The sequence below is a fragment of the Pseudochaenichthys georgianus genome, chromosome 9 (assembly GCF_902827115.2).
Source record: "Pseudochaenichthys georgianus chromosome 9, fPseGeo1.2, whole genome shotgun sequence".
In the NCBI taxonomy this organism is placed as follows: domain Eukaryota; kingdom Metazoa; phylum Chordata; class Actinopteri; order Perciformes; family Channichthyidae; genus Pseudochaenichthys; species Pseudochaenichthys georgianus.
Window position 1 is genome coordinate 28,662,718 of NC_047511.1, and position 16,713 is coordinate 28,679,430.

General features: G+C 47.7%; 1 protein-coding gene across 5 annotated transcripts in view; it reads left to right on the forward strand.

The window, feature by feature from the left end:
• The window catches only part of LOC117452816 (bone morphogenetic protein receptor type-1B-like), an 81,025-nt gene that overhangs the window by 62,455 nt on the left and 1,857 nt on the right, over positions 1-16,713 (forward strand). For 3 of the 5 annotated variants that reach the window (XM_034091593.2, XM_071204376.1, XM_071204377.1), the window contains 9 exons: positions 9,621-9,780; positions 10,174-10,276; positions 10,534-10,639; positions 12,916-13,009; positions 13,356-13,494; positions 13,913-14,105; positions 15,728-16,025; positions 16,230-16,405; positions 16,566-16,696. In XM_034091593.2, the coding sequence (XP_033947484.1) occupies positions 9,635-9,780; positions 10,174-10,276; positions 10,534-10,639; positions 12,916-13,009; positions 13,356-13,494; positions 13,913-14,105; positions 15,728-16,025; positions 16,230-16,405; positions 16,566-16,696 (1,386 nt within the window). In that variant the 5' untranslated portion in view covers positions 9,621-9,634. Of the gene's footprint in view, positions 1-9,620; positions 9,781-10,173; positions 10,277-10,533; positions 10,640-12,915; positions 13,010-13,355; positions 13,495-13,912; positions 14,106-15,727; positions 16,026-16,229; positions 16,406-16,565; positions 16,697-16,713 lie in introns of those variants that run through there. The other 2 variants (XM_034091592.2, XM_071204378.1) reach the window with 2 other exon arrangements.

A 16,713-nucleotide genomic window follows, 5' to 3' on the forward strand; every position in this document is an offset into this window, starting at 1 on the left:
CAAGCAGAGATGCGTGCGACGACCTGGGTCTCTGAGCGGGGAAAGGACAGAATGAATTGGGTGTCGTAAGCATAGCAGTGGTATGAAAAACCATGCGGGCTAATGACAGATCCGAGCGAGTTTGTGTACAAGGAGAAGAGGAGGGGACCAATCAATCAATCAATCAATGTTTATTTATATAGCCCAATATCACAAATGTTACATTTGTCTCAGTGGTATTCACAGTGTGTACAGAATATCAGTATGACAATACGACACCCTCTGTCCTTAGACCCTCACATCGTACAAGGAAAAACTTCCGAAGAAAACCCACAGTTTAAAGGGAAAAATGGGAGAAACTTCAGGGAGAGCAACAGAGGAGAGATCCCTCTCCCAGGACGGACAGACGTGCAATAGATGCCGTGTGTAAATTACTAAGAACAGAGCCCTGAGGGATCCCTGTAGTTAATTGACAAGGGTCGGACTCGGACCCTCTCCAAGTTACCCTGTAGGTGCGGTCTTTGAGGTATGAAGTGATGAGGGAAAGTGCAGAGCCTGAAACTCCAAGTTCTTGGAGAGTGCGAAGGAGGATCTGATGGTTCACCGTGTCGAATGCAGCAGACGGGTCCAAAAGGATGATGACAGAGGAGAGGGAGGCTGTTTTAGCAGTGTGCAGTTCCTCAGTGACAGCAAGGAGGGCCGTTTCTGTGGAGTGACCTGCCTTGAAACCAGACTGGTGCGGATCCAGAAGCCACAGAGTCGACAAGGGAGGGAATGAGACCCGCAAATCCCACGGCCAAATCTCGCAACAGTGTGCAACGCCGCTATCACGGAGCCTCTGGCGGAGCAAATGCCTCCTCTAACGCCCTGGACGTCAGCTGTCCGGTAGAGAGTAGGACATGAATGCTGCCACGCCAAACAATTTGCGTTACTACGCCAAGCTGCAGCCACCACAGGAGAAGCGGAAAAGGGAGGGACCCAGTTTGGCACCTCAGCTTAAATAGCCGGTGCGCACAATTGGTGCGCTGGCCCGGTGCCAAGCAGCGGCACAGAGGGAGAAGACGTCCGGTCACATATGCACACATGCCACCCGGAGTGCAGAGTGAACTGGCACGGGATTCATTCATCAGGGCCCTCCTCCCAGCGGACTTGAGGGTCGAGGTACAGCTGCAGCATCCACAGTCCTTGCAGGCGGCCTTGGAGATGGCTGTGGAGAGAGAGAATCTGTGGAGTGTAGCTGCTGTAGCTGCCAGTGAAGGGCCGGCACCACCGGCTGTGAGGAGCTGCAGAGAGGAGGAGAAGCCTGCATGGGTGGCTGAAATTACTGAACTGATAATGGCTGTGTTTCTGCAGCTAACACGCAGGCAAAGTACTAGGGTCTGCTGGGGGTGTGGTCAGCCAGGATATTTGGCCAGAGACTGCCCCAAGGCCCAGGGAAACGACGTGGGGCCCGCATAAAGGGGAAGATGCGGAGCCAGGCCCAAACACTCCCCAACCAAACCACAGCCACCAACACAGACAACCGAGGAAGGAGCCCGATAGCACAGCCGGGGGAGCCAGGCTCTACTCCTTCCTGAAGAAGATGACAGCACATGCTTGGATCCAGAGTTGGGTGTAACGCGTTACAAAGTACACATGCTAAGGAGAAGCTAACGCACACGCTATTTGTCGTTTGTTTATATCACGTAGTCTGTTCTTCTTCTCTGTCTTCCGGTTGTTGCCTGTTTTGAATGACGAATACACACTACCGCCGCCTGCTGGTAAGGAGAGTTATTGCCACTCACGCATGCGCAGTTCGTACGTGCTCGGCGAGTAACGAGTAAAGTAACGAGTAAAATAACAAGTTACTTTATGTAGAGAGTAATGAAGTAGTGTAATATATATATATATTTTTTTTTTAAGTAATATGTAATATATTAAAAAAAAATTAGTAACGACCCCATCTCTGCTTGGAGCCTGCCGTCGCGGTGGGCCGTGCTGGTGGTGGGGATTCCTGTTATGTCCCTGTCACTGTGGAAGGGGTGCCCTGCACTGATGTACACAGGCTCGACAGTAACCCTGGTGAGAGCAGATGTGTTGCCCAGTGGGACTCATTTAGAACCGACAGCGGTGCGTCTACGCACAGTCACGGGAGAGCTGAAATGAAAGGAAAAGGCATGCTGACTGTGTCGGTGGGGGGAGTTGAAGTGCATCATCCGGTGTGGATAGCAGATGTGCAGGACCCTGTGCAGGACCCGTCTGGTTGCCACCTGGATCTTCAAGCGGGCACAGTGAGTTTCCACGGGGGGCCAGTGATCACTATGACCCATATCCACAACCCTGCTGAACCTGCTGGGAGACCCCCTGCACACCCTAGAAATTGAACCTAGAAACCGCCGCCCGTGTCCCGCCGGCAAATGCCACTACTGTGAGAGGAGAGAGACCTGTGAAAAGGAGCTGCTGGAGGAGGACATTGTCTGTGCTGGACGTGGCAGAGTGGCAGAGTGGAAGCAACAGCAAGAACTGGACGCAGACCTACAGCCAGGGCCGCCTTAATGCACGGGCTGACCTGGGCTGAAGTCCAGGGGCCTACGGAGATCGGGGGCCTATCATGAGCTAATAAAAAAAAAAAATGTTCCTTTTCGGGCATTTTTTATACATTTTAAATAAACCAAGTCTTGGCTTTCAGAATATGAAATGTGTTATTTCCAAAATTCACGATAAATACATTTTTGAAGCTTGAAAAGGGAAGAAGACAGCTCTCCCTCCCTCCGCTGAAATTATTAATGTAAGGCATATAGTAATCATAGATAACACGGCAGGGTCCGTTACAGTTTGTTTTCAAATAAACAAAGTGTTGGCTTTCAGAATATTAAACTTGTTTCGGCCAATTCAGATGATACATACAACTTTGAAGCTTGTAACGGCATAATTACAAGCGGAGAATGGAGTAACTTTACGTCACAGCAGGCATAACAACAGCCGGTGTTTCCCCGGGAAACAAACACAATACACACAAACGCAAAAATACTAGTGCTGTCAAAATTATCGCGTTAACGGCGGTAATTAATTTTTTGAATTAATTGCGTAATATTTAACGCATTTAACGCATGTGCAGAATGGCCCGCCCCATACGTGCTACCAGTGGCAGCGCCAGGGTATGGCTGGGGTAGGCTACACCCATACCAAGAAATGGCTTAGCCCCACCATGAAAAATGATGTTAAAGTAAGCAAAATAAAGTCTGCCAACTCGCGCAGAGTAAATTGCACAGACAGCAGTTAGTAAGATTGATTTCAGCAGCCACGGTTTTGAAAACTTTTGTCACGTAGTGATCGTCTTCTCAATAGAACATCTTTGATAACGGCGTGGTGTTGTCGCAGGAAGTCCCGACGGAGAATACTTTTGCTGACTCGGGGCATGGCTGGTGGGCAGTGCACTAGTTCGCTGACGTTGTCCGTGTCAACAGGACTGACAGTCCGCGTCCGCACACACACAAGACCGCAATTATGGCAGAAGCAAAAAAGCCCAAAATATATAATTTTCACTCCGAGTGGGAGGATGATTATTTTGTTATCTATTCCAATTCAAAGTCCATCTGTCTCATCTGTAATGCGAGCCTGGCTTTATCGAAGAAGGGTAATTTGGGAGCGGCATTTAAAAAACAGTGATCAAACGCTACGAGGCGGAATTCCCTCCTAATTCTGCCCTACGCTCCCAAAAGGTGAGGGACCTGAAAGGACAGCTAAATGCACAGCAGTCCATTTTCACCAGGCCCAACAACAAGAGCAAGGCTGCTACCATAGCATCTTATTGTGTCAGTCACGTTCTTGGGAAACAGATGAAGTCTTTCAAAGATGGCGAAGTTGTGAAAGAAGCATTCCTGGATCTGCCGACGAGCTTTTGGGGGACAGTAAAAATAACAGTAGCATTTCAACAGGTTTTTGATATAATAAAATCTCAAGTTAGATACCGTTATTAATTTCTTTGAACTTATTCATTATAATTATTGTACAAAATGGTATAAGAATGCAAACATTAAGATCTATTCTGTTTACATTTATTATAATCTCAATTCAGGTTAAGAAACTAGTGTTGCTTGCATCCTATTGTTCAAGGCATTTATTTTTATACTCTACTAAAATGTAACAAAAAAAGGGTTTGATTCTATTAATTTTGTCTTTTTTATTGCACTTTGGCAGCAGATTCCTGTGTAGCTTCAGATCTGAGATGTGTTATTAGTAGCCTAAGCCTAATTTATACTTTTGTAGCAACACTATTTTTATATAATGACAAAGAAAGGGTTCAGAGTCTTTTCTTTTTTCCCTGTGTCATATGTGGCAGCACTGTTCAATGTTTCTTGAAAACATTACCCACTATAGTATGTGACGTGTGAATAAACTCCAACTCTGTATCAACAACACAGTTGTGTAACTTCAGTTAAATACTTGTATGTGTGTAGATTAGAAAGAGGTAAGATAAAGGATCTGCAGTATTTTATGAAGTATTCATCGTACAAAAGGTCAGTTGTATATAAGTAGAAGTGTGTGGTGACACGTTATTGGACATAATTCACCTCTCTTATTGTGTTGCCACACAGACCCTTTAGTGGGAACACCTGTAGCATTAGCACCCTTTCCTGCTAGCTCGTCAAGCAGAGCAGTTGATGTGTTAACCTCTCTATGATTAACGGATAATAAAGATTGGAACTCTGTTCTGAATACACCGCCTCCGACTCCGACTCCCCTTTCCTGGGACTACACTGGTGACCCCGACGTTTCCGAGAAAGTTTCCGGAAAATTAACGAGCGTGGCTGAACGCGATGTGTTCGTAAAGCTGCCGGAATTCTGGGAGCACGCCGCGGAGGCATGGTTCGCACATGTGGAGGCGCACTTCGCCTGCCGACAGGTCCGTGACGGGGACCTGAAATACTACCATGTGGTAGCAGCGCTGGGCAGCTCTACGTCGTCCAGGTTGGTGGGATTCATCGCAGCCCCCCCACATCATGGCAAATATGAGGCGATTAAGGCCCTCCTCCTTAAGACATTTAGCTTATCTGCTAAGGAGAGGGCCCGCCAGTTACTTGACATTCAAGGCCTAGGAGACAGCAAGCCATCTCAGCTAATGGATAAAATGCTAAATCTGCTAGGGGGGGGAAGATCCCCGGATTTTATTCACGGAGATTTTCCTGCGTCACTTGCCTCCCCGGGTCCAGACGGCGCTGGCCAACACGCCTGTCACGGAGCCGCGTGCCTTGGCTGAGGAAGCGGATCGTTTTATCCTGGCTACACAACAGCCCGGTGCAGAGACGTTAGCCGCAACGCGCAGCGGCCCATCTGCAGTCAAGACAGCATGGCGGGGGCCGGACACGGCTGTGGAGACACCGGAGAGTGCTTTTACCACGCACATTTCGGGACAATGGCGTCGAGTGAAGACGTCACCCGGGGAGGGCACGGACCGCGATTGGCGACGGCTAACGGCGGTCCCATTCGCACGTACGGCGTGAGTCCTATGTGTTTGTGCATCGGAGAACAGCGTTTCAGCTGGGATTTTGTGACAGCGGACATTTCTTTTCCCCTCCTCGGAGCGGATTTTTTGTGTGCTCATGGACTCTTAGTGGACGTTAAGAATAGGCGTTTGGTTGATGCCTTGACGTTTTCTTCCCTTGTGTGTACACTTGGCAGCGCAGCGTACGACGGGCTGTCGGGCTCGCTGTCAGGGGCAGACACGTTTCTCAGACTGTTGGCCGAGTTTCCAGACCTGTCGCTGCCCACCTTCTCTGCGCTTACTACTAAGCATGGAAGCATGGCGTGGAACACCACGTCACTACCGAGGGGCCTCCTGTCTACGCCAGGGCCCGGCGGTTGAACCCTTCTAAGCTGGCTGTGGTGAGGGCGGAGTTCGCAACCATGGAGCGCCTGGGCATTGTCCGCCGCTCCGACAGTCCTTGGGCTTCCCCCCTGCACGTCGTCCCCAAACCGAACGGCGGGTTCCGCCCGTGCGGGGATTACCGCCGACTCAACGACGCCACTACGCCTGACCGCTATCCAGTGGCGCACATTCAGGACTTTTCGGCGCATCTGGCCGGTACAGGGGTGTTTTCCAAGGTGGACCTGGTGCGTGGATACCACCAGGTGCCCATGCACCCCCTGGACATTCCCAAGACGGCAGTGATAACACCTTTTGGACTTTTTGAGTTCCTGCGGATGCCTTTTGGACTCAAGAATGCCACTCAGACGTTCCAGCGCCTGATGGATTCGGTGCTGCGGCACCTGCCGTTTGTCTACCTCGACGACATACTCGTCGCCAGCGCTTCAGTGCAGGAGCACCTGTCCCACCTCCGAGCACTTTTCACACGACTCAACGAACACAGATTAGTCATCAATCCTGCAAAGTGCCAGTTCGGTGTGTCTGACATTGATTTCCTGGGGCCCCGCGTCACCAAGGGCGGTGCGACACCTCTGCCAGCAAAGGTGGAGGCTGTTGCGGCTTTTCCTCGCCCGCTCACAGCCCGGTCGCTCCGTGAGTTTCTGGGGATGGTGACCTTCTACCACCGTTTCATCGCCCGGGCCGCACACATCATGCAGCCGCTGTATGAAGCGTTGAAAGGCAAGACACCCGTCCAGGCGATCGACTGGACAGCAGAGGCGGACGTCGCTTTTGCTGAGGTCAAGACCGCGTTGGCTCAGGCGGCTTTGCTGGCACACCCATCATCTACGGCTCCCATTTCCATCACCACGGACGCGTCGGACTACGCGGTCGGCGCAGTGCACGAGCAGTGGGTGGAGGGCGCTTGGCAGCCGCTCGCCTTTTTCAGCCGCCAGCTGACGCCCAGAGAACGCAGGTACAGCGCCTTTGACCGAGAGCTCCTTGGACTTTATTTGGCCCTGCGGCACTTCCGTTTCATGCTGGAAGGCCGTGAATTTACGGCGTTTGTCGACCACAAGCCGCTCACCTTCGCCATGTCAAAAGTGGCGGAGCCTTGGTCGGCACGTCAGCAGCGGCAGCTTTCCTACATATCAGAGTTCACTACGGACATTAAGCACGTGGCTGGCAAGTCGAACCTGGTTGCTGATTGCCTCTCCAGAGTCGTCATCGGTGCCGTCCAGTTGGGCCTGGACTATACTCGCATGGCGGCGGACCAGGTCACAGATCCCGGCGTCCAGGCTCTGAAGGCGGAGGGCGCGGGGCTGCGCTTGGAGGACGTGGTGTTCGGCGACACAGGCATTACCCTCCTGTGTGACGTTTCCACGGGCCTGGCGCGGCCTGTCGTCCCTGCCAGCTGGAGGCGCTCTGTGTTCGAAGCGGTGCACGGCCTATCACACCACGGCGTTAAGCCTTCGGTGCACTTGGTGGCCGCAAAGTTCGTCTGGCATGGGCTGAAAAAGGATGTGAGGACTTGGGGCAGGGAGTGTGTGGCTTGTCAACGCGCTAAGGTGCACCGCCACACGAAGGCCCCGTTGGAGCGTTTCCTGGTGCCTGAGAGGAGGTTTGATCATGTCAACATTGACCTGGTTGGTCCGTTGCCTTCCTCTCAGGGGTTTTCCTACCTCCTCACCATGGTGGACAGAACGACCCGTTGGCCGGAGGCGGTTCCGCTCGTTTCGACATCAGCCGCAGACGTTGCCCGGGCCTTCATTGCAACGTGGGTTTGTCGTTTTGGCACCCCGTCAGACATTTCCTCAGACAGGGGCTCTCAGTTCACTTCCGAGCTCTGGAACGTTGTGGCAGGCGGTTTGGGGGTTAAGCTGCACAGGACTACCGCTTACCACCCTCAGGCTAACGGCCTCTGCGAGCGCTTTCATCGCTCCATGAACGCGTCCCTCAAGGCGTCCCTCAAGGCGTCCCTCAAGGCCGGCCTTACGGACGGTAACTGGTTCGACAAGCTGCCCTGGGTGATGCTGGGCCTGAGGACCGCACCTAAGGAAGATCTGCAGTGTTCTACAGCGGAGATGGTCTACGGTCAGCCGCTGAGAGTTCCGGGGGATTTCCTCCCAAATGCATCAGCTCCCTGGTCTGCCACGGCCCAGCGAGTTTTTCTGCGTGACGCGGTGGAGGCTTTCGCTCCAGTCCCGACTACTCAGCACGGTGCGCCAGGGTCTCAAGTTCCCGCGGAGCTACGCTCGGCTGGGCACGCCTTCATCCGTCACGACGCACACAGAGGCCCCCTGCAGCCCCCTTACGATGGACCTTTCCGGGTTTTGGAACACGGTGAAAAACACCTGTTGGTCGACATGGGCGGTAAGGCTGAGCACGTCTCGGTTGACCGGGTGAAGGCTGCTCACTTGGACGTGGACCGGCCGGTGGTGCTGGCTCGGCCGCCGAGACGGGGCCGACCCCCGGCTTTGATTCCTGTCAGGGAGTGTGGACCTGTTGTTCCGGTCCCTCCTCTGTCAGGGGCCGCACGGGCGGAGGTCGCTGTACCGACTCCGGTGCGCAGGTCTCGTGGGGGCAGGCGGATTGTTCCTCCCCGCCATACAGATTTTGTTTACACGTGAATTCTGGGGGGGCTTGTGTGGTGACACGTTATTGGACATAATTCACCTCTCTTATTGTGTTGCCACACGGACCCTTTAGTGGGAACACCTGTAGCGTTAGCACCCTTTCCTGCTAGCTCGTCAAGCAGAGCAGTTGATGTGTTAACCTCTCTATGATTAATGTATAATAAAGATGGGAACTCTGTTCTGAATACACCACCTCCGACTCCCTTTTCCTGGCACTACAAGTGTGTATTTACCTGGTAGTAGGCTGTCAGTAATGGCTACGCCTCTCTATTTGGACTGTTAGATCTCGGCAGACCGGCAACTTTAAAAGTAGCTCTCGGTTCAAAAAAGGTTGGGCACCCCTGCTGTATAGGGTGCGGAGTGTGTCACTCAAGCATCCCCCGTCTCTCTGCCAATCACAGAGCTGTACAGTGATGCTGGTCGGGGTCATGGATGTATAATGTCGAGGTGCGGGCCTGTGGTGGGGGGAGGGTGGAGAAGTTGTGACGTTGACCCTGCTTTGTGTGTGTGAGTTAGGGAGTGGAGTAGAGAGTGATAATGAACCTGTAACATGTAACCTGGGGCATGAACAATCGGCCTATATGGTCGTGTTTTGTAGGAAGACAGGCTGATTTGCAGTGTCACAGCAAGCCTGCATCAGAGCAAAGCGAGGATATAGAGGGGTCAGACGGCCTTATTGCATAGAATGTGTTAAATACATCTAGTAGAGTATTTTAAAGCAACGCACCTTAAGAAGTCTGTCCAATCTTCTCCACAGGCTCATCTTCGTCCAATATGTTGCAGCCTTTCCCACAGAATATTAAATACATGATAAACCTCCTAGCTCTTCATGACATAAACACTTTTTCTTTAAAATAACCTACAAAAATTCCCTTGATGAAACTTCACACATAATGAAACTCAGTATGGCTGTGTTACTAATAACACTTTTTGATATGTTTTTATTTTTGCAAAAATCTCTCTTTTTTCATACCCAGTAGTAGCATTAGCCCAAATATTTGATGTTTCCAATGCGATCCCTGAGCCTGGCAGTGTTAGTGATTTTTCATCTGAAAAAATATATCATAAATATATGACTCATGCTTGTGATTTCAACTTGTTTTTTTTGTCTCTTAACCAACTTAATTCCTCTTATTGTCTATTTTTTTCTGTTTTTGTAGGCAATATATTGGACATGCCGCAAAGAGCATCCAGTAAGGAGGCATCGGAGAGTGGGAAGGAGGCCAGTGGCAGCACAGCTCCTGCTTCCTCCTCCGAGGGGATCCTGTGGTGTCACTGTTATCACCACTGCCCTGAAGACTCAGCCAATAACACATGCAGGTACTGTAAGAAGAGGAGAAATGCATAACAAATGTAACACACTTGCATCTGTGTTATTATAAATGGACTGTACTTATATAGCACTTTATCCAGTCTTTAAGACCCCTCAAAGCGCTTTACATACTACATGTCGTTCACCCATTCATACAGAGCAGTGTATGTTAGGACATGCACTAACATACATACACATTCACACACCATTGGCCATGCCATCGGGAGCAACTCAGGGTTAAGTATCTTGCTCAAGGATACATCGACATGTTGACTGCTTGGGCTGGGATCGAACACACAACCTTCTGGTTGAAAGACGACCGCACTCCCTCGCAGCCACAGTCGCCCAATATTAGTGGTTATTTGTAAGTAGTTGCTTTACTTAGTGTCCTTTTTTTCCAGGACAGGAAAGGATGGCTGCTGTTTCACCATGGTGCAGGAGGAGGGCGGGGTATCGGTCGAGAAAGCAGGATGTCTTGCGCTGAGCGGATCAGGTCAGTGTGGGGTGAGTAGATGACTGTCACAGCACACTACAAAAAACTGCTCTCTTTTTCCACCAATTATTTAGTGTCCTTTATCTCATATCTTATCAACTTAATTCAACCCTGTTTTATATAAAAATATGTTCAATTGACTATGACACAAAACAGAGAAAATACAATTCAATTTATGGTTTGAGCCATAACTTAATCAAAAGCTGAACATATATAACTAATAAAAAAGGAAAAAGAGATATCAAATAATTACATTTCTGTCTTCCAGGACACGGGAAACGGACATAATATAAGGAGATCAATGGAGTGCTGTTCAGACGGAGATTACTGCAATAAAAACGTGCATCCTACACTGCCACCACTTAAACCACCTCGTAAGTCTATCTATCATACTCCTCTCATCCCTCCACTCTTTCTTTTCCATCCAACACAAAAAATAGCTATTTTCTCCAGTTGGCAAGTAGCATTGACAGTGTTGGAGTTCTCCATCACTGAGCTTATCCGTAAATCCAAACCTTCTACCTGTCAGCTCGACCCACTCCCCACTGCCCTCGTTAAAACCTGTGTGCCCTCTACTTGCCCCTTGATCACAAGAATCATTAACTCCTCCCTCGCAACTGGAACTGTACCGCTAAACCTCAAAACTGCTGCAATAACACCAACACTCAAAAAACCTGGAGCTGACCGAGATGACCTGAATAACTACAGGCCCATCTCTAACCTCTCCTTCATCTCAAAAACCCTTGAAAGAGTGGTTGCTGACCAACTTCAACAACACCTGGACAAAAACAACCTTCATGAACCCTTCCAATCGGGTTTCCGCTCAAAGCACAGCACCGAAACAGCGCTGGTAAAAATCACCAACGACCTCCTCCGTGCAGCTGACTCTGGACTGCTCACCATCCTAATCCTCCTTGACCTCACAGCTGCCTTTGACACCATCTCACACGCACTGCTTATCAAACGTTTGGCAGACATTGGGATCACTGGTACTGCACTCTCATGGTTTTCATCCTACCTCACAGACAGAAAACAATATGTCCGTCTCAGCACCCACCGGTCAAGCTGCTCCACTGTCTCACATGGTGTTCCTCAGTATTGGGTCCACTCCTGTTTATTATCTACCTACTCCCCCTTGGCACTATCCTCCGTCATCATAATGTCCATTTCCACTGTTACGCCGACGATACCCAGGTCTACATTTCCAGCAAACCCAACACTGCCCTCCCCCAACCTCTCTCACCAACTGCCTCCAGGACATCAGGAGCTGGATGAGCAGGAACTTCCTAAAACTCAACGGCAGCAAAACCGAAGCCCTGCTGGTTGGCACCAAAACCACCCTCTCCAAAACCTCATCCTCCCCTGCCTCCAACCTCATCATTGATGGCTACTCCATCCCCTTCTCTGGCCAAGTTAAGAGCATTGGTGTCATCCTGGACAGCTCCCTCTCATTTTCACCTCACATAAATAACATCACCTGGACTGCCTTCTTCCACATACGCAACATCTCCAGACTCCGCCCATCCCTTTCTCAATCGAACACTGAAGTCCTGGTCAATGCATTTGTCACGTCCCGCATCGACTACTGTAACGCCATCCTCTCAGGCATACCCAGCTCATCAATAAACTACAAATCATACAGAACGCCGCAGCCCAGATCATCACCGGCACCAAGGCCTCCGAACACATCACCCCCATCCTCATCCAACTCCACTGGCTCCCTGTTCAATCCCGTATCAACTTCAAAAACCTACTGCTCACTTACAAAGCCCTACATAACCTGCCCCCCCCCCCCCCTATCTGGCTGACCTTCTCCAGGAGTACACCCCCTCTCGCTCCCTGCGCTCCTCCTCTTCTGGTCTGCTGACCGTCCCCACGCCGACACCGTACAAATTGTACGGTGTCCTTGGGTGTCATGAAAGGCGCCTAAAAATAAAATGTATTATTTATTACAATAAACAAAGACAGAGCAAAGAACTGTGATTGATGGTGTTATGGCACACAAGATTAAAGATATCATGACATTCTTAGAGAGACAAAGACAGCTTGATTGGGGGAGACAACGGGAGTTACTGTCAAACTGTCCTGGAGCTGCTGGGTGTTAAGTAGGGATGGGTAACGGTACAACTACTTTTATCGATACCGCTTATCGGTCTGGTCTTTTAACGGTACTCTTATCGGTTCTTTTGGAGAAAAAAAAAAAGGTAAACTAACTAAACAAATTGTGAACAAAACTAACATTGCTTTTTATTTAAATGAAATACATAATATTTCACATCAAAAGAAACAACAATGTTTTAACAAATCATATTAAATAATCTGATGACAAAACTGTAAACAGAATAGCTGAAACTTTAACAAAATAAATAACTCAGTTACTGTACCTCTAATCATTAACCCATGTTTGTATATATATGTTTTGGGGATTTTAAAAAATTTGATTTGATCCTTGTTAGTTTCTAGCCGACATTTCTCGGGCAGAAATGGACTCCAAGCCAAACATTTCCAATTTTGGGATAGTGTTTTTTCTCCATCTAACATTGTTTGAATGTCTTTTCATACCTTTTTCTGCCCCTCTCTTCCATTCCGTCTCACTTTTTTTTTCTTGCCACCCCGACCCCCTCTCCCACCTCTATCCTCCCCTCTCCAGTCTATGTTGATGGGAAGATCCACCACATGGCCTTCTTGGTCCCAGTCACTGTGTGCAGCATCATACTGGCCTTCATTATAATGTGCTACTTCAGGTAATAACATGTGACCATCAAATGCACACAAATCAAAATTATTCTCGCTACAGTTTCCAGCAAAACTTTATAAATACCTTTCGACTATAATGCAAATATGTCATAAATAATACCAAAAATCTTCCTGTTATGTCACCAAATTACGAGTATACCCTGCCATGAAGATGAATAAAAACGGCATAGAATAGTATGTCCTAATACATTTCCTGGTAAACTGTGTCATTAAAACTAAATAAAAGTCAAAAACGTTATTATATTTTATCTCATAAAAATCTAATTAAAAAGTCATGGCATAAATGATGTCATGACACTTGAAGTTATGCTGAATGCTTGTGTGTTCTTACAGGTATAAGCGCCAGAGGGCTCGTCCTCGGTACAATATTGTTCTGAAGCAGGACGAGAGCAACATTCCCTCCGGAGAGTCTCTGAGGGAGCTAATCGAGCAGTCTCAGAGCTCTGGCTCTGGCTCAGGGCTCCCTCTGCTGGTGAGATACACAAATTGCACCTAACAGCTGTTGGATCAAAGCGATGCACCCTGGGACCCTTGTATGTACACACTAGTGCACATTGCTATACTTGATTACATTTTGTCTCGTGTCTTACCATTAAGGAAGTATGTGAGGAGATGATGGTGGTAATTTGATACTTATAAGACATACCATAAGATTTAAGCATTTTCTTAAAAATATTCTTATATAAAGTTTGACCCTGCCAAACATTGAAAACACTATTCCCTAATTAGCTTGGGAGCACCTAACCATCTAAGGGGTTCCTTTCTGAAATCTAAGGAGCTACATTCCCTGACACACAATGCAAAACACACATCGGTTTAATAGCGTATCTTAAAATCTTAGAAGTTACACTCTTGAGCAAACCATTCCATATATTTGTTCTCCTCTTCAGGTGCAGCGAACGATAGCCAAGCAGATCCAGATGGTGAAGCAGATAGGCAAGGGGAGGTATGGAGAGGTGTGGATGGGCAGATGGAGGGCAGAGAATGTTGCCGTTAAAGTTTTCTTCACCACTGAGGAGGCCAGTTGGTTCAGAGAGACTGAGATTTACCAGACTGTTCTGATGAGACATGAGAACATCCTCGGTAAGACTGGCTTCTCTCTGTATTTTCTCATGTGTACCTTTTCTAATATTGCTCCCCGGCCTTGTTTGCTTTTGGGAGTATTAACCTCCCTATCTGTCTGTCTTTACACGTTTCTCTTGTATTAAAAACCAACTAACGTATACTCTTAGTGCTCCATTTCAATCAACAAAGTTACAGGGGATTTGAAGGGGAATATAATAAATTAGTCTTTCTTATATAGTCGCAGCAATACTAACAATCCTTAATCATGGACTGTCGGATAGATGAGTTGGTTTACTGATAGGTTACTAATGCAAGTGGGACTGTCCATTGTTAACGTTGCTGCACCACACTGCACTCACTGCCAAAAACAATCAATTATGGCCCAGAGAAAATACACCACAACAAATTATAATGTAGACAACAACAGACTGCAAAGGAAAGATTGCATAATTAAACACTATAAGATGCATAGTAATTAAGAAGTCGGGCAAAAGCTCACCTGCCAGTAAACTAGAAGACAGCCTCTATGGAGCTGCTGTGCATAATGTTGGCTTCTACAGTCGATACTGCATGTTTTGTTTTCTAATTCGACACTGGGATCATCAAATTCACTAAATAAGAAAATGGTCAAGATTAAGATGTTAAAGTCCTAAAATAAAGTTACATTTTAAATCTTGAAATGACCTCTATGTATACTGATTTCACATGATAAAAGTAGTTTTTCTCAGCAAAAGTGAATTAATGTTCAAACTGGTTCTGCTTTAATTCTAGGATTGAACCTAACCTATTAAAACCTACATGTTACAGTGAAGACCAGAGTTGGGTGTAACGCGTTACTGTAATAATATTACTTTGCCGGTAACGGAGTAGTGTAACGCGCTACTTTTATAATCCAGTAATCACACTACAGTTACTAACATTTCCCCGACACGCGTTACTTCGTTACTTTCTAAAATCAGTCATAATCAAACCTCAACAAACACCTGCAAAGAACACATGCTAGGTGAAGCTAACGCACATAGCTGTTGTTTATTTATATCACACACACGTAGTTCTTCTTCTCTGTTTTCCGGTTGTTGCTTGTTTTGAATGACGAATACACACTACCGCTGCCTGCTGGTAAGGAGAGTTATTGCCACTCACGCATGCGCAGTTCGTACGTGCTCGGCTGAAGTCTGGCTCCAGTGCAACACATGGCCAACACGCAGGAGAACACGCTGACGCAACAGCATGAGCAGAGATAGACTGCGCAAAATATACAGATAGCAAGAGACAGAGGACAGCCACGGTCAGATAGCTGGAGACAGAGGACAGCCATGGTCAGATAGGAAAACATTCAGGAGCTATCTGGATCAGTCTTATGCGACAATGGAAACTGAACTAAAGAGAACATTTGAAACTTTAGCAGTCTGCGTGATCTGCCTGTAGGGAGGGGCGGGCCGGCCCTGCGAGTAAAGTAACGAGTAAAGTAACGAGTAAAGTAACGAATTACTTTATGTAGATAGTAACGAAGTAGTGTAATATATTACTTTTTTTTAAAGTAATATGTAATATATTACTTATTTTTAGTAACGACCCCATCTCTGGTGAAGACACACTCCCTGACTCCTCTCTTCACTCTTCACTCTTTCCATTCTCAGGTTTTATAGCTGCTGATATTAAAGGAACTGGCTCCTGGACCCAACTCTACCTAATCACTGACTACCATGAAAACGGCTCTTTGTATGACTACCTCAAATCAACCACTCTCGATAATAAAGCCATGCTGCGGCTGGCCTACTCCTCTGTGTCTGGCCTCAGTCACCTCCACACTGAGATCTTTGGCACCCAGGGCAAACCTGCCATTTCCCACAGGGATCTAAAGAGCAAGAACATACTAGTAAAAACAAATGGGACCTGCTGTATAGCTGACCTGGGACTGGCAGTCAAGCTTATCAGGTGAGTGAGTCAGTCACATTTGTTGCTGTTAGGCATATTTTCAATATATGTCTCAAATCCTCATTCTGCTGAATTTTAAGCTTCGATAGGGGGCTGGAAATGTTCATGAATCCGAGTACTTTGAACTTCTATTATCTCAGAGGATTCAGTAATGTGCATAGTTCATTCATCTTTAATCTAAAAATGTTACTTTGATCTCTGCAGTGACACCAATGAGGTCAACATCCCTCCCAACACCAGAGTGGGCACAAAGCGCTACATGCCTCCGGAGGTTCTGGATGAGACTCTGCACAGAAGTCACTTTCAGTCGTACATCATGGCTGACATGTACAGCTTCGGGCTGATTCTCTGGGAGATCGCACGGCGTTGTGTCTCAGGAGGTAAATATACCTTTTATGTACATACTTTTTTCTTTTTGGACACAAACAACCTTTTTTAAATGCCAACAATGTTGTACTGTTTGGGATGGCTATGCTCTATGGAGTTTGACATCTTGACACATGACCAGAGTGTATTTCAACTGCATATTATTGGTTGTAGGAATCCTTGAAGAGTACCAGTTGCCATACCATGAGTTGGTGTCTACAGACCCTTCATATGAAGACATGAGAGAGGTGGTCTGCATCAAAAGACTACGACCATCATTTCCTAATCGGTGGACCAGCGATGAGGTAAAATACATCTAAAT